A 21,740-nucleotide genomic window follows, 5' to 3' on the forward strand; every position below is an offset into this window, starting at 1 on the left:
CGCTGCCAGATGGGCTGAAATCGATGCAACTGGCTTTGCGGCACCAGATAGATGGCCAGTCTGGCGCGCGGGTATTGTTATGCCATTGGCATCTGGTCACATTGCACTAGACCCGAAATATATATTTTATTTAGCTTTTGCAATCCTTAAATTAACAATTGATCAACTAAAGTTTGCGCCACGGCCTTGCGGGCAGTGAGCACAGCACAGCACGGACCAGAACTGGACTCAATGGCTGGAGGACGCGAAATGCTCCGGTCGGAAGGCAGCAAACATCAGAACGCCAAAGTAGAGCAACTGCAGCTGTAACTGTAACTGTTAACCCTGGGCGGGGAGCGGGGGCGGGGTGGCAGTGGTGGTAGTGGACCAGGAAGAAGAAGAGCAAGGGTCCTGGGAAAGAGGAAGAGCACATCTTGAGACCAGGAGGCAAACGAGCCAATGGAGCCACCAGCTGCACCGGTACCCTTACAGCCACTGGCAGCATCTTCCGCCTGCCTGGCAGACAGGAGTCCAGTGGATCCCATTGCAGTCAGGCTGCTGCAGCAGGAGGAGCAGGCAGAGGAAGATGACGAGGAGGAGGAAGAGGAGGACGATGATGATGATCCCAAAGATGAGGAGGCCTTCTACGAGGCGCGCAACGGCAACGAAAGTGACGAGCTGGAACAGGCCTTTCAGAGTGCCCTTACTCTGACCAACGATGTCCAGGTGAGTGTCAGCGAAGTGGAGGAACAGGAACCGCCCTTGGCATCGCGAAATCGGGACGTGGCAGAGGAGGAGGAGCAGCAGCAGCAGCTGGGCGCCTGCGCACTGTCGCAGCCCAGTGAAGCCTGTAAGTAACTTGAGACTGACGAGCGAGTTCATCCACTCATCCACTTGCTTCTCTAACAGCTCCGAAAGAAGAAATGCCCTCAGGCTCAACGGAGCCCAGGGAACCGCGCCACCACCAGACGCTGCTTTCCACCAAATCCTGCGAGACGCCGGCCAACAATGCCACGCTCTCGCCGACCAACTCCTACAATGGCAGCATTGGCAGTGACGGCGGCAGCAGTGTGGGCGGTGGCGCCCGTCGCAAGTCCTGGACCCTGTCGCCCCAAAGCGGTGGCTCCACGCCCCTGAGCGGAGCCAAGAAGAAGACCAAGGCGGGTGCGCCAACCACAACACTGTCCAATGCTAATGGAGACGGTTTTAATCTGTGGGTAGCACGGGAATGCTTCGAAACAGTGCCCGCTGAAATGGTGGATACTCTGAGCATGGCTGAAGTGGACGAGGAGGTGGATGAGGAGGAGGACGAGGAGGCGGCTGCCGTGGAGAGTCTTCTGGGAGCCGCTGCTGCCCTCCAGGCCAGTGCCCATGTGCAGCGCCGTCAGCAGCAGAAGCAACAGCAGCAGCATCACCAGCATCTTCGACAGCCCTCGCCACCACAGCATCGTCCGCTGGAACGCTCTTGGCCGCCGCGTGCTGTTGGTCGGGATCTGAAGCTTCAGGGCGATGTCTTTCAGTTCGACATCCTGGACACGGACGAGCGACTGGCCGAGGAGATGGCTCAGGGCAGTGGAAGCTCGAACAATTCACCCCTGGCCACGCCGCCTGTGCGCTTTAAGCCGCTGCTGAAGAAAAAGATCGGACCCGATAGCTACATCAACACAATTAGCACACAAAAGGTTCCGGTCCACCAGAGCTATGAGTTCCCCACCTTCCCAAGTTCCTCGGCAGTTGGATCGTCGTCTTCGTCGCCGAATAGTCTGCAATTTCCGTATCTGCGCCAGCACCGTCCTCTCACCCGTGCCCTTTCCAATGGCAAGGCCAGTTCATCGGAGGAGCAAGCCTCCCCACGCCTTCTGCTCTCACCAAAGCGTCCGCGAAGTCCTCCTTCGGGCTGTTCCACGCGCAGTGCCTCTCCATTGGATATCAGCCTGAGTCCAGAGCAGCACTCGCCCACCAGAGGCAGAGGAGTGGGTGGAGCTCTGCAGGATGTGGTGCCGCCCGGAACTCCAACATTCCATGGTCAGCGACCGCAGCAGCGGCTGCTCAAACGTGTAGGCGGTGGAGCAGGAGCTGGTGTTACGGGAGGAGCAACCGGATCGCCATTGGTATGTCCACCAACACCTACTCACCATGCCCGGCGGCATGCCCGCCTCCAAGCCGTCACTGCCAATTCCAGCCTCGCCAGCGGAGGAGCGATCCCCTCGGATCCTCCAGCCGTCTCTAGTCAATTGGATTACATCTATCTGCAAGATGGTGGCCAGGAGCAGGGTCAGGAGCAGCCAGACGAAGTTGTGCACATAAGCAGCACCCGCCTGCCCTCCATTCCAGAACGCAGTGCAGCCGCAGCAGCGGCGGCGGCGGCAGCAGCAGCTGGAGCCGCTCTCATGGAACCCGGATCGGGTACGGTATCCGGGTCTAGTGGAGCTGGAGCCGCTGGAGAACCACCATTGCCACCCGCTTGGGAGGCGCGTATGGACAGCCACGGACGCATCTTCTACATCGATCACACAACGCGAACAACCTCCTGGCAACGACCAGGAGCGGCGCCAAGTGGAGGACCAGCAGGCAGAGAACAACACCATCGCCAGCAGCTGGATAGGCGGTATCAAAGCATACGACGCACCATTACCAATGAGAGTAGAGCTGCGCAGCTTTACAACCTGCCAACCTCTGCGAATAGTAATGCCAATTCCACAGCTCCAGTCCCTCCTCCGCCCGCCACGGCTATACATCCAGCCATCCTGATGCTCTGCCGCGCGGATTTCTACTCTCTGCTGCACACCAACGAAGCTGCATTGGCCATCTACAATCGCAATGCCGCACTGAAGCACATGGTCATGCGCATCCGACGCGATCCGCAGTGCTTCCAGCGGTATCAGTACAACAAGGATCTGGTGGCGCTAGTTAATACATTCGCCCAGATGAGCAGGGAACTGCCCTCGTGCTGGGAGACCAAGCTGGATCAATCGGGCAAGCAGTTCTTTATTGACCACCAGCACCGTCGCACCTCGTTCATGGATCCTCGTCTGCCCGTGGAGTGTCCTCGTGTGGTGCGCCATCGCCAACAGCATCCGCAGCAACAGTCCGGTGTGGGCTACTACTATCCGGATCTGGTGGATGGCAACTGCCTGTCCGCCACCAGTGGGCATATAAACGCCAGTCCAGCATCTTCGGTGTCCGGTGTGCCGCCCTTGCCTCCGCCGAGGCCCTCATCGTCGTCCTCTTCGTCCAGAAGTAACCATGGACATGGCCACAACTGCACCACAACGGCAGCCATCTCCTGTGCCCTCAACGCCGATCGTTCCGCGTATGGTGCCGCTGGAATGGCCGGCGGGGGCGCCACTGCAGCCGGGTACGAAGATGTGCCCATCGCCTACAACGAAAAGGTGCGTTTCGCGTTCGTTCTTCAAATATAAAAGCTTGAACTTTCTATTGATTACACATCTTTGTTTCCAGGTTATTGCCTTCCTGCGCCAGCCGAACATCCTGGAGATCCTGCGAGAGCGCCAGGGCCAGCACACAATGTCCCGCCAGCTGCGTGAGAAAATCAATATACTGCGGGTGGAGGGTGTTCCCGCTCTGGAGAGATTGGGCCATGACCTACAACTGACCATTTTGCTGAGGTGAGTGACCTGATTGCAATAGAAATAGTTACTTAACATGACTATGGACCGTACCGGAGATTATAGATCGTGTATACCGTCTATATCCAATTGTTGTTCTTTTGCTAAGTGTAGTACTCGAATTGTTCCGCCAGCCAGACAGGTGGAGGTGAGCCCTCGGAACTGGCGAGGTGCTAATGAACCCACTGCCATATAGTCCCGCTCACATGACGCACCGGTGGCCGTCAGCCAATGGCTCCACCTGCACTTGACGAAGGTTCCACACCAGGCCAGGCCGAATCCATCTGGCCTGAAAGTGCATTGCTGCGTCATTTTCTTGGCTCGAATTAGCTTTGGTTTTTGTTTTGGTTTTGATTTTGGCTTCGGCTTTGATTTGTAGCTGCTGGCTGGTTCGGTTGGCTTCAATCGATTTTGGCGGCGGTCCTGGTTGAGTGCGCCGCATATGAGTGCTGCTAGTGGGTTTAATTGTTTTTGAAAATCGTGTCGAAGGTCGCTGGCTAATTTTCCAAAACGCCAAACGCGTCCAACAATGCAAGCGGACTAGCCACCTACCAACGGCAAGGCAAGGCTAGCACTTCGCCATCGCCATCGTCTTGGCTTCTAATCCCATTGCTTATTGTCTAATTGACCGTGTTTCTGCGAGACATAACACAACGAAATCAATGTACATTTGCCACAAAAATTGAGGAACTGCACTGCAGCACGTCAATCCGCATGCACATTGCGCTGACCTTAATCTTAATCCCAATCTCGGCGGCAGCAAAATGGAAATCGATGTCGAGAGATTAAGTCGCCCCGCCACTCATTCTCCCAAACTGCGCTGTCGATTACTCCGCCATGCTGGCCACCAACCATTCTGATTCCCATTCCGATTGAGCCATTTGATTGCATTTCAATTAGCCAAATTGTCGCGCTTCATTGGCAAACGAGTCGTGGGAGTTTTTACAATGCAAACGTATTTATTCGACTGGGTAAACTATGCACATCTGGTTTGGTTGATAAACTTGAAAGAATTTGGAAGAATCCTGCGAAACTTTGACGCATGATTTAGATCTTTTAATAGGTTGAATTATAGGCCTTTCTGGAAATCAAGGCTACCAAGGCCAAAAAGTTATAACTTAGCTAACCATAATTTGATTGTATATTTTTTCACCTAAATTAAATCCACTTGAAACAAGGAAATCGTTCAATAGAACTTTTGGCAAAGAAAGAGTCAAGAAATAAGTAAGTTTGATTAATTGCCGTTTTGTTCGTTAGTTCAACACGTTTGTTAAAACGAAACGAATAAGTTAATTTGTAGGTTCATTTAAAGCATATTGTATTGCGCAGAGTGACACCCGTACGATCTTGTTAGCGAAAGTATTTACACAATCTTGGAAATTAAGAGTGCACAACTCCGCTTCCGAGCGGGCTGAGATCGGTATCCGCCGCAGCCTCAGACAATCTGGACTTGGCCATTAGTCATCCAAGTGGCGATGAGACAACACCCCGCCGCCCAGTGCAATTAATATGCCCACCAAGAGTCTACAAATACACGCGTTTACTTATCTACACATTTCGCCAGTTGGCTAAATGCCTAAATGCTTTTGCCGGTGAATTATAAATAGCTGAGTGGCTTTAAAATATATATGTACATACATATATCGCGTATATATTTATTGAGCGATCTTGGGGCATTCCGATTTCGCAGCAGCCACGCCTCCTTTTCGGTGGCAGGGCAACGCCCTAAAGCTTTAGCAGCAGCTGCCCCATAAATTCCGCAGCCGCCCCACTAATCCGCTAATTCCCCGCGCCCGGTTCACAATTTAACCCAATTCCAAATCAAGCATAATTTATAGCACATAGCATATAGCAACTCCAATTTTGAATTTCGAGTCCCGTCCGATCCTAAGTTTTTTTTCCCAGTTCTTCATTTTTCCAGCGGGGGTGTGGCCGTGTGTCGTCATCGTCATCAGCAAGTTGTACTACCTCATAATCATTATCATTATCATCGGCACCCTCGCAGAGTTGAACTTCATCGTTCGCTGTCGTCGAGGCATTGACAAGTTTGCAGTTGGTCTCTTGGGTGCTCTTCCTGGGGGTATATCTAGTTTTCCTAGGGAAATAGATGGACGCTATTGTATAAAGAATTTGCCATACGTTCTTTAGACACCAAAAAAAAAGTAGTATAGTTTTAGAAACGTGGATTACCCAAAAGTAGTTCAAATAGATGTCGGCCGATTGAGCAGGCCAAGAACTGCTTGAATTTATAGATATATATATATTTTCAGCAGGGTATTGGCATATTCATCTACTATTTTTGGAAGCAGGAAGTTGGCGGCGGAGTTGGCCTAACTGCTGTTTGCCGTTTAAATTTGACCCGTAGAAGGGAACATTCGCTTTTTTCTCAATTGTTTGCTGCTCGTTTACAGTTCATTGGGCTTTTGGGCGGCTGCGCTTGCGTGCAGTTCGATTGGGACATGGGATGATCGAGGCATTGAGGCATTCAAGCAGTGGAGCATTGAGGCGGTGGAACATGGAAACATGGCAACGTTGGGGCAGGCGGCAGTCATGGAGACACCCAAACAGTGGCCGGCGTCTGTTTGCGGTTTGTTGTGGCTGGCTTCCGTTTTGGGGCGTGCTAAAGGGCGTGGCATATGAATGTTAGCTCCAGTTGAAAACGGAGTGTGGAAGTGGAAGTGGGAGTGGTTGTCGTGGTGGAGTGATGAGCGGGCAATTATAACCATGACCAACGCCACACACTCACCCATCCACATGCCATGGATTGCGATGGGAATGGGAATGGGCATGGGTATGGGTAATGCAATGGGGATGGGGCTGTCGTCGATCGTTTGAAGTGCACTCCTCGTGGGGGTGACTCAATCGCAGTCCCAAACCCAAATACAATACCCGAACCCAAAACGAAGCCGTAGTCATGCCGGCAACAGCTGACTGCCGGTACAGTGGAGCAGAGTTTTCGGATTTTAGAAGAATTCTAATATAAACCAGATCTTTTGTTTGTAACTAGGAAGTTATAGTAATCAAGGAGGTCTAAAGATATAGTTTCTTAGGTTAAAAATAGGTACTTATTTCGTTACCAATCAAGCACATAACTTTCGAATATTGAAATATACATTATTATGTATACATACATTATTATATTATATTATACATACATTATATATTATATATATACATTATTATTATGTCTAAAGACAACCAGTTTGTAGCATATTTTATCCTTTGGGAATATCATACGTTTGGAACATACTTTCACTAGATATTAGAAGTTCTCTTTAGTTCCATCACTTTCAGTCCCCCAAGTCGAGTTCTCAATAATCCCTGTCCACTTATAAGCAAATTCCTGATCTGCAACCCCACTCGTGACCACTGTGCGTCGGCGGATTCTGCTGGCTCATCGGCGGCGTCGTTTGGAGCAGCGCTGCACCGTCCCGAGCGACGCCGCCTTGCACGGCGAACGGCAAAGAGCTGAAAACAGAACTCCAGCGGTACGCGGCGATACGAAAAGCCGATCGAAAACAAAACCAGCGAGTAATTAAATAATTTCCTTTGCCGCTTAAATTGAATCGAAACGAAATTCATACTTATCGGCTGGGCGGCTAGACAAACGCCAGCATTCTGCATTCGTCGGTCATTCGGGTAGCAGCTATATGCTATTAGCTATTAGCTATATGCTGTATATAGGAATCGACAAGGAATATATCCGAATCCACCCTGTTTTGGGAAGCTTTGCTTTGTGAAACTATTTCATTATTGTTTATCGTTGACTCCGCCGGCTTCGTTCCGTTCGTTTGGACGCTGCTGCCGCTTCAACCGTTCCAACCGCTACTACCGCTTCTGTCGCATCTGTTGCGACTTCGTTCCGTTCGTCGGATAGTGAGCTTCTATCACCAGAAGCATTTCAACAGCCGGAGCGTGAGCACACAGTCTATCGTTTATGTGCTTTTTGTTTTTGTTTATCCGCTTGATAACCGATACCACCCGATACGCAACCGTTTCGCGCCTTTTTTTTTGCCGTATCGGTTAGCGGAATATTCTAACGGCACGGAGTGATCTCAGTGATGGTTAACTATTTGGTGCTCAAGACTTGGGACGCACAACAAAATGGGCTTTCTATCGAAGGCTGCCTACATCGTGTGGGCTGTGTAAGTAGATCAATCGCTAACCGAACCTCGTAATCTTAGTAACCAGTAAATCCCCACGGCAAGGGCTAAGTTACCACCTTTACTCATCGATTGGCGGTGAAGTACCCTTCGATTACCAATCAATCAGTTTCGGGTACTTTTTCTTGGTCAATCATTAGGCTTTAAATATTTAAAGGAAATAGAATAAAAATATAGAAAATGAACAGAAAGGATATCGTTATCAAGATTTGTAGAAAGACTATTAGTTACATTATTTTATAGATATTTTAATGGTTAAGCTTCCTTTTCACCATATTTCATTTTTTTACCATTTTAAAAAGAGAGTGATTTAAGCTCCTCACCTAACTGATTAATGTCTAAACTCAAGCACTATTTTGCTATTTCGCAACATTCTATATCTTGTTTTTGAGTCATCCCAAGAAGTGTTTACTCATCTCATCCAGTGACCAGTCTCCCGTTTCCCATGCACTTTCCGCAAAAAGCGCTCGAAAGTGCAGCGCATGCAAAACGAGATCACATCCTGTCCCCCAGTTGCATCCGATTTTGTTTACCATTCCGCCCCGCCGGCCCGGCACTTATCCTATCCGTGGCATAGAGACCTCCGATTGCAATCGCCGGCTCCCATTCCATTCCCACGTTACAGCATTACGATCTGGATGCCACTCCGGTTCCCTTCGTTTGCAGGAATGCTGCGGAATGCCAAGTAAACAGTTAGCACAAATTATGAGTAATTTATTGTTGGGGTATGTGGGAACCCATTGCTTCTACTATGCCCAGTGTCCAATTGCAGAGATCCATGTTATGCGAGACGGAAAACCTCAAGGATATGCGCGCCACTCAAGTGGTTTGTTTATATTACCCAATTGATTGGTGGTTGATCGGTTGGGCACTTTGTTTATAGCTTATCTGGCGTAGATTTTACCAACTGCCAGGTTGGTCAATCGTCGAGTGTTGTAATTTCAATTATTTCGGATTAGATTTCAAGTGTCCCAAAGTTTTTTTTGAGAATGCTCGCTATAAATCTTTTGTTAAGGACTATAAGATGCGGACTTTTTTTATTCCTGGGACAAAATATAACAATCCTCAAATTATATACATATCAACCCCAAAAACTCATCCAATAATCAGCCGAAAAAGAAAAAACACAAATGGGTTAAGGCTCCATTATCGCCAGCAGTCTTATCAGCTTATGAGTGGTATCGGTGGCCCCCTTCCTTTTGCCCCCACCCAATGCACCAGGTGCTGCAGCTTGGGTACGAAGTGAACTGGAAATCCAAATCAGTTGGCCGTTTGTTTAAGTTCGACTGTGAATCGTTTTACCCATTCCAAAGTTTTTTGTTGTGACTCGATATCCGCAGTTTGTGATTAATTTTTTTTTTCGGTGCTCGGTTCTATGTGGATTTAGTGCGCTGCTAATTGAGAATCCATTTCGGATTTACAAGCCTTCAAATGGATATATTTTCCAAGTTACTCCAAGCCTTCCACAACAGGGCAAAGTGAGTGAGTCGCCAGAGATTCTGGTTTCTTGCGCTAACCTATGTAAATATTTGCTTTATTCCAACTGACTACTGATGGATCCATCGACCAGCATAAAAGCACTTCCCCTTCATATCATATTTCATATGAGTTCGCGGCAATTCCGAATATTTAGCGAATAATTTCCTATGTTGTCGCCTGGCATAATGTGGGTGAAGTGAAGTGAGAGTGTGGTGCATTCGTAAATTGGTTATTAAATATGCATAAGACATAAGTCTGCTGGATGATAGTGGAGTGGAAAGTGAAGAGGGAACTGTAGTTCCCTTCCCGCATAAACCGAATTATTTTTGCCAAAGTGGGGGATTTTCAAACGAACGACCCATACAATTTAGCTTATTTTATATATATATATATGTATATTATATAGATTATATTCAATTCTATTTACATTATATCCAATAGAGTAATGATATTGTAAAGATTCTCAAAGCCAAAGAAAGTTATTCTTTAGATAATGACTTTATCAAAGGCAATCCCTCAGCATTTCCGCACTTTTGTTGACTTTCTTTGGAAACCAAGTCAACGACCGACTGTCTGAAGCGATTGCATTAAGTGTTTATAAATATTACTACGTACCAGCCACGCCCCCTAGACCAAAACGCCCACATATGTACATAGGCATATACGCATATCGCATCGCTCGGTGGCACATCGCACAATGGCATTTGTGTGATTCTTTGTTGGGCGCGATTGGGTGTCACTTTGGTTTTGCGTTTAATTTAAATTTTAATATGCGTTAATTGCCGCTTCCTGTTGTTCCAATAATTTTGCAAGAATTTTAATCAATTTGAAAGTAATTTGACACGGCATGTGTACAGTACAGCCCCGTTAATTGATCCGTTTCCATTTCCATCTGCGCAAAAGTGCCAAAAAGTATTGCTAATGAGCCCAGTTTCAATTGGGGAATTAGTCACTTCCGAGCGGGCGATAATTGCAGCCGAAACTGTTGTCACTATCCGTTCGACCGCAGGCAATCTAAACCGATCCGATCCCCTGAAAATATATATTTATATATATTTATTTATATATGTGTATATAGCACCTAGCCGCAAGTGCGGTTGACCGCCATAATTTGCCTTATTAATTGGCCAATTTTCAATTTCAAGTTGAAGGCCGGCGGAGCAAAAGCAAAAGGCGCAACCAAATATCAATTTAAATTATGGATTAACTACTTAGAATCGGAATAGTTAATATTCGATTGGTCTAACTAACGAACTAAACAACAAAAACAAACGGGGAAGGAAAAGTGTGTTCTGGCTTTTGGGCGAAGGTCGCATTTTTGACCTAATCGATTGCATTGATTGGAAATCGAGCGATTCTTCCGCCTGGCGGTGAGAAAACTTTGACGGTCTTTTGGCCTATGCCAAGGGGCGTGGCCGTGGGCGTGGCCATCCAGGGGCGGAAGAATGAATCGATCGCTCTTCAGTCGCATGTATTCAAGTCGCATATTAATGCCCATGACAAATCACTTGCCCCGCTGACCTTTTCATCTTTTCATCTGTGGTCTGATTTCATCACCGCTAAATTCGATGCAAATGGGTCGACACCAGAATCGGTTCTATATGTCGCGTCGAGTGACGTATCAGCCAGCTGCAATCGCATGATTTTTCAGCCTGAACAAGTGTTTATATACATTCATATGCGAAGCTACAAATGTTGCCATAATTATGCAGATCAATTAGTTCTTGAATTTTAATTGATTGTCATTTTATGACTTCCTTCATTGAGTTCTTAAAGATTTGACACGTCAGTATCGAAAATATAGTCTTATTGGCTTTACTCACAGAAATTGCAATGATCTTGGATTTTCTCTCAGTTATCCCATATGCTCAAGTCCCAAGTCAAAAGCGCATTTATCTCCTTAATCCGCTATCAACCCACATTCCGTATGCGGATTGGCGTCCTTTCCGGCCTGTCGGATGTGCTATTGCTCTGCCGCGTGGGCTAATCAATTGCCGGATTAGCCATGAAGCATCAATAGCACCGCCTGGGGCCGCTGGGGCGAAAGTGACGCCACCGATAGCGGAGTGTTCTAGCCGTAGATTTATGACCAATCAGCGGAGTTAGTTAACCGCTGTGTGCGACGAGTACAACTAATTTGAATTTCTATGTTTCACACAGCCTGTTCGAGCAGGAGATCATGGGCTTTGTTCCTATTGAAGAGCGCAGTCCGCAGGGATCGCCGGTCCTGAACTCCCGGATGCCACAGCGTGCGCCGCCACCATTTCGCAGGGATTTCGAGGCCAAGCTGCGCAGTTTCTATCGAAAACTAGAGTCCAAAGGCTACGGACAAGGACCACACAAGCTTAAGTAAGAATCGCATTACCAAACTGTTGACTAAGCCATACTAATCTGCGTTATCATTTTGAAGACTACACATTCGTCGCAGCCATTTGCTGGAGGACGCCTTCCGCCGCATCATGTCCGCCAACAAGAAGGACCTGCAACGCGGCCGACTCGCCGTGCTCTGGGATACGGAGGAGGGCCTGGACTACGGCGGACCCTCACGCGAGTTCTTCTTCCTACTCTCGCGCGAGCTGTTCAATCCGTACTACGGACTGTTCGAGTACTCCGCCAACGATACGTACACCGTGCAGGTGTCGCCGTTGTCGGCCTTCGTGGATAACTGCCACGATTGGTTCCGCTTTAGTGGACGAGTTCTGGGATTGGCACTGGTACATCAGTATCTACTGGACGCTTTCTTCACGCGTCCCTTTTATAAGGCGCTGCTGCGCCTGTCCGTGGCTCTCAGTGACTTGGAGTCGCTGGACAATGAGTTCCATCAGTCGCTCCAGTGGATACGCGACAATGACATCGGCACGGGCGTGGATCTTGGACTAACGTTCTGTGTCACAGAGGAACTGCTTGGCAGTGTGGTGGACAGGGAACTGAAGCCCGGTGGCAAGAATATCATCATCAACGAGAAGAACAAAAAGGAGTACTTGGAGCGCATGATCAAGTGGCGTCTGGAGCGCGGTGTTCAGGAGCAGACCGAGTCGCTGGTGCGCGGCTTTTACGAGGTGATCGACTCGCGCCTCGTTTCCGTCTTTGATGCTCGGGAGTTGGAACTGGTTATTGCCGGCACTGCGGAAATAGACACAAACGATTGGCGCCTGAACACAGAGTATCGTTCTGGCTACCACGATAACCACCAGGTAATCGTGTGGTTCTGGCAGGTTATCGAGCGCTTCAGCAACGAGCAGCGCCTTCGTCTGCTTCAGTTTGTGACTGGCACCTCAAGCATCCCGTACGAAGGATTCTCGGCATTGCGCGGATCGACTGGCCCGAGGCGCTTCTGCATCGAGAAGTGGGGCAAGCCAAATGCACTGCCTCGTGCCCACACTTGCTTCAATCGGCTGGATCTGCCGCCCTATCCAACACCCGAACTGCTGTACGAGAAGCTGCTGCTGGCCGTCGAGGAGACCAACACGTTCGGCATTGAGTAGACACGTGATATGGAACCCACACACAAACACACACACTCATACACATACACATACACAGAACACACCCCTAAACGCTTTATTTCGATTTTAGAAGTTTTTATGACTTGCCTAAGTCTAGAAATTCGAGAGCTGTGCAGAAATCCTAGGGATTTGGAAACCAAAAGTTGGTGTTTTTAAAAAATAGCAATGAATTCTTTGTAAATTAGGTTTAAAGTTACAGTCCACTTTTTTTTAAATCTTAACCGTTATTGATTATTTTAATTTCCGATGATTATTCTTAAAAATAGCACTTGTTACGAATACATTTAGGTAATAAATCTTCGAATTTTTTAGCTATTTCTAGGCTCCTAAATGCTATTAAAATCCACTGGGATTTCTGCAAAACTCATAATTGTACTGTAGTTATTTATATACGTAGGTTACCCGCCCCCCTTCCAAAATGAACAATTTTGTAAAGCCAATACTTAAAAGCCTAGCCATAGACTACTACTTGCTACTTTAGGCATGGCATCCCACTAGTTCGTAGACAATTTGCCTTCGCCTTCGTTTGCCGTTCACTGAATGGAAGTTACCTCAAGAGCAAAACGGCTTGCCAGCGCCGCCAGTCATTAGTCCTAAGATCTACACGCCCCCGGATAACTTCTAAGCCTAAGTATCCTTCGCTTGACTCTGCCTGATTTACACACTCGAAACGATGCCAACTGCCTCTAGAGAAATTTACGACGCGTAAACGCTGCTCCAGATCCAGTTAAGCAGTTCCCAAAGAAAGAGAGCAGAGCAACTCTACGCCAATACTTAATTAGCTTATAATGTTGTTTGAGCCTAAACTCGAATTCAAACTCAAATTTGAACACACATTCTAAATAAGCGCATTGTGGATGTCAGTTATTATAACATATATAGATAAATATATATATGTATGTATATATATTTATATTTACCCCTCTCCTTTTACCCAAAAACTATGTAAATTATTTTTGAATTTACAAACCCCTTAACAACCAGCCCATGTGGATGCTTTCGTGTGCATCCCCGCCTGCCACTTGACCAACTGACTTGACTCTGGCCAGGACAGGCTGCACATGGCAGCTGCGATCGGGCTTATATATACAAAACTTGGCTGCTGTTTTGCCAACGATTACGAATTGGTCCAGTGCGTTGCTTCGGCTTTATTGGTTTTTTCGGCGCATACAATTAACGATAATATGAATTATATTTAACGAAAACACAAAATTTCCAACATAGCTAATTAATTGAATACCAAAAGCAAAAACAAATAAAAAAGAAAACAAATTTTTATGATAAGTATTTATCGAAAGCAAGAACGAAACGAAAATGTAACTAAATGGTGATTTGTTTACATGTATTTTTGGCATTAGTTAATACGGAAAGCGACGGAGATGGAGAGAGACAGAGCTAAAGGCAGTGAAAGAGACAGAGAAAGAAAGAAAACGCTTTTTGAACTACTTATTGATAAATGAAGATTGTTTTAATGAACTATTAATGTGCGTGTATTTATGAACAAATTAATTATAATTACAAATAAATAAATGTGAGCCTTTTACTTCAAAAGCAAAACCTTGATCGTATCAATTATTTATAAAATGGATATATATATTCGACGGGCTTCCACCATAACTTGGCTAAAAATGGTCATATATATGTAAGAATAACGATCCCTATTCCTTTTTGAAGAATTTAGGAAAATTAATTTTTTGGTCAATTTTCGGATTTTTTGTAAGGGGTAACATCATCAAAATTTGCAAAAAATGGCGAAAAAATAGAATTTTCATTTTTGAACACAGTTTGATTGGAAATTTAATTACGAGCTCAACGAGGTATAACATTTCATATTCAGGCTATTATTTTTAAAGTTGTTGCAAGAAAACGGATTATTTGATGTACGAAATTTGGAAACACGGCTCTTGCCAAAAACTTGATATTTACAAACGGAATTTTCGTCATAACTTCGCTGAAAATTGTCATATAGACGAAAGAATAACTGTTTTGGACAGCTAATTTCCATTGCAAACTATCCCTATCACTTTTTAAAGAATTTAGGAAAATTAATTTTTGGGTCAATTTTCGAATTTTTGGATATCAAAATTAGCAAAAAATGGCCAAAAAATAGAATTTCCATTTGTGGATACAGTTCGATTGGGAATTTTAATACGAGCACGACGAGATAGGGCATTCCATATTTAAACAATTATTTTTAAAGTTGAGGCAAAAAAACGGATTATTTAATGACCGAAATTCGGAAAAACGGCTTTTGTCGAAAACTTGATATTTACAATCGGAATTTTCATCATAACTTCGCTAAAAATAGTCATATAGATGTAAGAATAACTGTTTTGAGCAGCTAATTACCAATGCTAACGATCCCTATCACTTTTTGAAGAATTTAGGAAAATTAATTTTTGGGTCAATTTTTGCATTTTTTGTAAGGGGTAACATCATCAAAATTGGCAAAAAATGGCGAAAAAATAGAATTTGCATTTTTGAACACAGTTGGATTGGAAATTTAATTACGAACTCAACGAGGTATAACATTCCATATTCAGCCAATTATTTTTAAAGTTGTGGCAAAAAAAACCGATTATTTAATGTACGAAATTTGGAAACACGGCTTTTGCCAAAAACTTGATATTTACAAACGGAATTTTCGTCATAACTTCGCTGAAAATTGTCATATAGACGAAAGAATAACTGTTTTTAGCAGCTAATTACCAGTTCTAACTATCCCTATCACTTTTTAAAGAATTTAGAAAAATTTATTTTGGGTCAATTTTCGCATTTTTGGATAGGGGTAACATCATCAAAATTTGCAAAAAATGGCGAAAAAATAGAATTTTCATTTTTGAACACAGTTTGATTGGAAATTTAATTACGAACTCAACGAGATATAACATTCCTTATTCAGGCTATTATTTTTAAAGTTGTGGCAAAAAAACCGATTATTTAATGTACGAAATTTGGAAACACGGCTTTTGCCAAAAACTTGATATTTACAAACGGAATTTTCGTCATAACTTCGCTGAAAATTGTCATATAGACGAAAGAATAACTGTTTTTAGCAGCTAATTACCAGTTCTAACTATCCCTATCACTTTTTAAAGAATTTAGAAAAATTTATTTTGGGTCAATTTTCGCATTTTTGGATAGGGGTAACATCATCAAAATTTGCAAAAAATGGCGAAAAAATAGAATTTTCATTTTTGAACACAGTTTGATTGGAAATTTAATTACGAACTCAACGAGATATAACATTCCTTATTCAGGCTATTATTTTTAAAGTTGTGGCAAAAAAACGGATTATTTGATGTACGAAATTCGAAAGAACGGCTTTTGCCAAAAACTTGATATTTACAAACGGAATTTTCGACATAACTTCGCTGAAAATTGTCATATAGATGTAAGAATCTGTTTTGAGCAGTTAATTCAGTGCTAACTGCACATACAAAAATAGAGTTCCCATTTTTGAACATAGTTTGATTGGAAATTTAACTTTATTTTTAAGCTACCAGGCTACTACTACCAAGCTACTACCCAAAAGGTCATTCCAAAAGGTCACGATCCATTGGTAGTTTGTCCTGGAAAAAATGATAATCACCACTAAATTAAACAAAAAGCATTCCGTTTTCCATACATTTTATACACAATTTTCATTTGTTACGTTTTATTTGCTTTTTTTTTAAACTGCAAAATGCATTTTGCTTTTACATCAAGTTGTATTTTGGTTTCTCGATTCTCCTTATGAAATGATAACACATACTTATATGTCCTTAAATATTATGCGACCATTTCTCTAGACTAAGATCTCCATGTTTCGGGTGTGGATCGTGGACTGGTTTGCCGGACGGGCGTCCTGCCGCGTGTATGTACAGTGTCTCCCTGTGGTTTTGAGCTGGATTGGGTGGAGATTAGTGGATTGGTGGAGGCTAGTGGTCTTCCGGTCGGTTAGTGGTGGCTTATCCAAGTGCGACAAATGCGAGTATTCAATATTCAATATGCGGGGAGTAGGTGTTAGTGGATAGATTTAGTCAAGAGTTGGTTAAGGGTGGGCTGGATCGATCGATCAATCATCTGGTAAATGGTTTTTTGTTGTTGTTTTTAAGTTTTGATTTTAGGTGCATGTTGTGCGCTGCAAAGCTTTCTGAAAGCAATCGTGACACATGCAACATTTTGCGTACTCATACTAAGTAATTTTCTTTACACTTCGTTTGAACGGAAAACAAAGGCTTGTGACTCTAGCTAATTTTACATTACACTTGAAGAAATTTTGCTAATTTTCATACATGTGTTATTACATATAGATATATATGTATATATGTATATATATATATATATAATTTGTTTTTTTGTTTTTAAATAAATTCTTTCCTTCACTCCGAGCCTGGAGACTACAAAAAATATTTATAGTTATCTGCGCGGCATTATTTTGCGTCTTCCCAATTTTGGATTGGTTTTGGATTATATGCAGTATGATCCGAGTGTCAAGCGTTATAAAAATAGAGCATCCATCGATCTGATCTGGGAGGTGAGTAGTATTCATCATGCAATCTGGTAAGGTTTTTTTTTTTTGCTTTTTGTTCTTTGTTTCTCTAGGAAAAGGCCTTTGAAAGAATTGAAAATGGTTCTGTTCTGTTCTGTTCTGTGATTAAATAGTATAGGGAGTGTATGACTTCAGTGGTCTGGTCTGACTGACTGACTGACTGACTGGCTGTGCGAGGAGAGTCTGTGGCTCCAATTTCGACTTGCATCTTTCATTCGGGTTTGATCACAGCTTTTACAATTCTAATGATATATACGTGTGAGTGGTAGAGTGTGTATGGGTTGTGTGTTTGGAGCACGGTGCGGGCAACTCTTAAGTTAGCACCAAAAATACTATATATATCGTAGGTATTATATTTACATGCATACAAACATGATGAGACAAAAAAACGTATTTATCTTTCTTATTTTTTTTTAGCAGATGTGTTGCAGTATGTGCACTTAATTTGTTTTATATGTAAATATTTATAATACTTTCGCAAAGATGCACGAAGAAAATGCATTCTGACCGACATTACATACACATAGTTGTTACACTTAAGATTTCGTTTATGTTTTCATTTTACTTCTGTTTACTTCTTTTTCTGTTTACTTCTGTTCGAGAAAGCTGCCATTCTTGACTTGATTCATAATTGAATATAGATCTCCTTGTTATTTTAAAAAAGTAATACAAAATATGTCTGGTTTTCCTTCATTTATTTTCTTTACGATTATTATTCCGTTTTAGATTCGCTTGGCATATATGAAAAATGTAGGTAAGAAGGCATGTTAGATATATGTTTCTTAATCATTTCTCTTTAATACTCGCTTTCTGCGCTTTTCAACTATTCACGTCTAGTTGGTAAAATAATTTTTAGTAAAATTCACTACGACTTCCTGCTCGATACACTTAATTACGCTCTATGTATAAATATTAGAAAAAAAGGGTAAAAAACAAAACAAAATGACACATTTAACAGCTTAGGGGGGCGAAGAGAGCTTTGTGGGTGGGGGTGTTCGGGCATCAGATTCGGTCACATCTGGAGGAGATGCGGCCAGGAGACTGGGCTGGCGAAGATGAATCTCTCTTGTTCATTTTGGTCTATTTTCGTATGCAACAACATTGAACAGTGCTTAAATCTGATTTCTTCTGGTATTTTTATAATCGTTATACATATTCCATATTCCTATATGCGGTACGTAGATCTAGGCATATGCTATAAATTTTATGTAACTAGTTGGCTGATGCGCCGCTGATGCTGCCGCTCCTGCTGCTCCATCTTCAGCTGCTTAGTTGCGTTTAGGAAATTCGCAGCCCGCTGCATCTGATTACACGGTTGAGATGGGGGAAAACGCACAAAATTTGTCCGCTCCGCCTCGGGTCCGTCTACGATTTTGACAGTCCGCCGGACGGTTTGTTTGGTTTGCTCGCCACGAGTGGCCTCTAGTCCCGCTCTTCCTGGTCGTCGTCCTTATCCTCATCCTCATCTTTTATGCCTTCGTTGTACTCCGTACTTTATCGGACTCTAGTTAACTTTGTCATGGTTAAACACTCTTCGCTGTTAATTTCGGTTTTTTTTTTTGCTTTTGTTTAGCCTTTTGTTTGTTTTGCTAATGCTGCTGGTTTTGTTTTTGTTTCTTTATTTTTAGCTATTTGTTTTTCATTTACTTTAAATTTAATTTAAATAATGTTTATATATAGATGTTTTTGCTATACAACTATAGCTTGGTGTGTAATAGTATTTAAAAAAAATAATAGATTAACGTAAATTGTTTACTCTACTCTCTACAACATCATCTCCCTCGTCCGTGTCTCGGAATCTATCTATGCTTCCGATCGTTTCTCTCGTATCATATATACCATATTATATCATATCAGGACGAGCATCTAGTCGAAGAAAGTTACAACTCCAATGGTAAAACATAAAATTATTCTGTATACAAGTTGTTTCCTCGTCCCTTTTCCGGTCCAAGGACTGTGTTGATAGTATTAGCCTACTCCGAGTCCGGTTCGCGCTCATCGAAGCCAGCCAGATCGACCGTCTGTAGCATTCCACGCGAATATGCGTATTCGATGAGGGCCAGGTGACAGAACACGTACTGATCGGGCATCTGAATGGAGTAGGCTCGCTGCGACCGGATCTTCTCAACGGTGCCACGAATGTCCGCCGTGCCCACGTCCTCCAGGCGCGATATGCAAATGTCCAGGGTTATGAATGTACCTGTGCAGAGTTCTTAATAGTCAGTAAATCTGACGTGGATTGTCTACAATGTTGGCGACTCACCTGTGCGTCCAATGCCTGCACTGCAGTGCACCACAATGGGCGGTCCACGGGGATGACCCGCCCAGGTGTCGCCCAGTCCTTGGACGAGCTGCGCCTGCTTCTCACGCACCTTCTGCAGGAAGTTCAGCATGGCCATGGCCGAGCTGGGAACGCCATAGTCTGGCCAGCTGGTGAACTGCCAATGTGAGACATTGCGAATTTCGTCAGTCTGTTGGCAAAATTACAAGTGATTATAATATTCGCTATCGTTGCCCTATTTAGAGAGCTTCACCTTTATGTTTCTCAATTCTAACGAGGCAACCATATAGTCCTCATTGCACTCAACGCTAATTGTTCGCACATGGTAGTCGCCAAACTCTAAGGAACTTTCTTCAGTCGGCTCCCAGTACTGGCCGCATTTCACGCGTCCGCGCTCCATCACGCGCGTCGTCATCACTATTACTAAACAATGTTGTTCCCAGATCATGCGCCAAAAGTCCTGGGATGTCTTTGGTAATGGACCTGGCGGCGTGAACTCCATTAGCATACAGTTTATACATATGATTAAGTGTGTCATCATCGCTTACCTTGAGTTGAAATATAGGCATTCTTTTGTTTGTAGCCATCGACGAAATTCGCATTTATGTAATCCGACGGCTCGTCGCCGTCTTCGTGTGCCAGAACCACTCGACTGTGATCGTAGCAGAGGACGTCTGTGTAGCGATTCTTGGTCAAATTGGCCCGCATTCTGCAAGGATATGGGAACGTTTATTATCTGATATGTAGAATTAGGATTTCATTTGACCTACCTCGCATGCAGGAAGGTGCCCTCGGGCGCCCTATTCCGAATGTCCGCGTACTCCTTAATCAGACCATGGCGTCCGCGCTGCTTCACCATCTGAACAATCTGATCAATGGGCTTGGGATCGCCCTCCTGACCGGCGAGACTATCATCATCACTGAAGCCGGATGAGGCGCTGCTGGGCGGATTCTCTGACCAGAACTCGCCGCCGCCATTGGTGGTGGTGCCAGCAGCTGCTCCGGCTGCTCCAGAAGCTGTGGTGGCGTTCGTGATGGTACTATTGTTGTCCGCGGAGCCACTTGTGCTGAGCTTGAGGGGATTGGCCACTGTGGCTGCACTGCTGCTGCTGCTACTGCTGTGATTCGCCACCTGCCGGTGGCTTGGACTCAGTCCGTTGATGGTGATATTTTCGTTGGGTTCCGTCGCCGTCGTCGCTGCTGCCGTTGCTCCGCCAGCTGCCGATCCAGCTGGACCGACGCCATTGCTGACCGTCACCACGGTGGTATTGTTATCGCCCAACTGGTGGACGGCGCTGATTATCGTGGCTGCCGTTGTTGCGGCCTCGGTTTCCGTGCCATTGGTGGACACAACTGCTGATCCAGCTGCTGAACCGGATCCGGATCCACCGCCCACACCCACGATATTGGCCAGCAGCTCGTCCTCACGATTCGTCATCGATTGGCGGCAGCTGAGCAACCATGTGGCGTGATCGACCTCCAGCGTGCCACCCAAGTGAATGGGCAGCGCCTTGCGCGGCACGTGCAGCGCCAATTGAGGCACCGATACAGTGAACACTCGCTCGCGCAGCTTCTCGCGCACGAACAGACGCAGGATCTTGAAGGGTGCCTTGAACCACAGTGGCGCCGTCACGATCAGGACCTTCTTCAGACGCGCTGGATAGCCGCCCTGCAAGGATCAAAGAATGTTTTGATGATTAGAACTTGGCTCTTAAATGTGTAAAAATTTTTTTGGCAGTATAATCTCTAGTTTAAAATAAACCCAAAATGGATATTTTTTCAGAATTTCGGAATTAAATCGCTATCCTTTGAGCAATTGCTAACTAGTCCATCTCTCAATGGCCATGGTTCTCGGTATATTTTTAATTAGTTTCGTGCAATTATTATTGACTTCATTTACTAATTGACACACGAACGGCATGATTAAAAGTAAGATTAATGTACATCGAGCTGTAAGCAACCAATTAGAGGAGCATGCAGCAATTTTCCAGGAAGTTTTCAAATATATAAGTATATTGTATGTATGTATGTCGACGGAAAACCCCTCGTATTTCATTTTACTGAGAATCAATTTGTGGCAGTTGACATTTTTGCTTAATATTCAGTTTCGACCCTTGCACTTTTACCCCAAACTGGGCAGCTGAGATTTTGCATTCGGAATTGCGATTT

At 44.6% G+C, this 21,740-nt stretch overlaps 2 protein-coding genes across 5 annotated transcripts in view; one reads left to right on the forward strand and one right to left on the reverse strand.

The window, feature by feature from the left end:
* The first annotated feature begins 78 nt into the window (after positions 1-78).
* On the forward strand, positions 79-13,599 carry LOC117148112 (E3 ubiquitin-protein ligase HECW2). 2 transcript variants are annotated; one of them, XM_033315330.1, is made up of 5 exons: positions 79-829; positions 889-3,371; positions 3,442-3,608; positions 11,411-11,599; positions 11,661-13,599. In XM_033315330.1, the coding sequence occupies exons 1-5, from the start codon at positions 439-441 to the stop codon at positions 12,733-12,735; spliced, it is 4,305 nt and encodes a 1,434-aa protein (XP_033171221.1). In that variant the 5' UTR covers positions 79-438; the 3' UTR covers positions 12,736-13,599. The 2 variants fall into 2 exon arrangements, with proteins under 2 accessions (XP_033171221.1, XP_033171222.1); XM_033315331.1 differs by lacking the exons at positions 79-829; positions 889-3,371; positions 3,442-3,608 and adding an exon at positions 7,575-7,753.
* Positions 13,600-17,307: 3,708 nt separating this feature from the next.
* The window catches only part of LOC117146714 (tyrosine-protein phosphatase non-receptor type 9), a 31,401-nt gene continuing 26,968 nt past the window's right edge, over positions 17,308-21,740 (reverse strand). For all 3 annotated transcript variants that reach the window (XM_033313137.1, XM_033313135.1, XM_033313136.1), the window contains exons 4-8: positions 20,342-21,240; positions 20,120-20,280; positions 19,825-20,054; positions 19,554-19,761; positions 17,308-19,490 (exon numbers count right to left, since the gene is read on the reverse strand). In XM_033313137.1, coding sequence (XP_033169028.1) covers positions 19,264-19,490; positions 19,554-19,761; positions 19,825-20,054; positions 20,120-20,280; positions 20,342-21,240 — 1,725 coding nt within the window. In that variant the 3' untranslated portion in view covers positions 17,308-19,263. The remainder of the gene's footprint in view (positions 19,491-19,553; positions 19,762-19,824; positions 20,055-20,119; positions 20,281-20,341; positions 21,241-21,740) is intronic.

The sequence above is a fragment of the Drosophila mauritiana genome, chromosome X (genome assembly GCF_004382145.1).
Source record: "Drosophila mauritiana strain mau12 chromosome X, ASM438214v1, whole genome shotgun sequence".
NCBI classification, from domain to species: Eukaryota; Metazoa; Arthropoda; class Insecta; order Diptera; family Drosophilidae; genus Drosophila; species Drosophila mauritiana.

What these genes read in the sequence shown, in the direction of transcription:
- LOC117148112 (XM_033315330.1), top strand. Translation starts at nt 439, where the DNA reads ATGGAGCCACCAGCTGCACCGGTACCCTTACAGCCACTGGCAGCATCT. An exon ending in GTCGCAGCCCAGTGAAGCCT is followed by an intron (nt 830 to 888) that starts GTAAGTAACTTG and finishes CTTCTCTAACAG; the next exon opens with CTCCGAAAGAAGAAATGCCC. An exon ending in CAAGGACCACACAAGCTTAA is followed by an intron (nt 11,600 to 11,660) that starts GTAAGAATCGCA and finishes ATCATTTTGAAG; the next exon opens with ACTACACATTCGTCGCAGCC.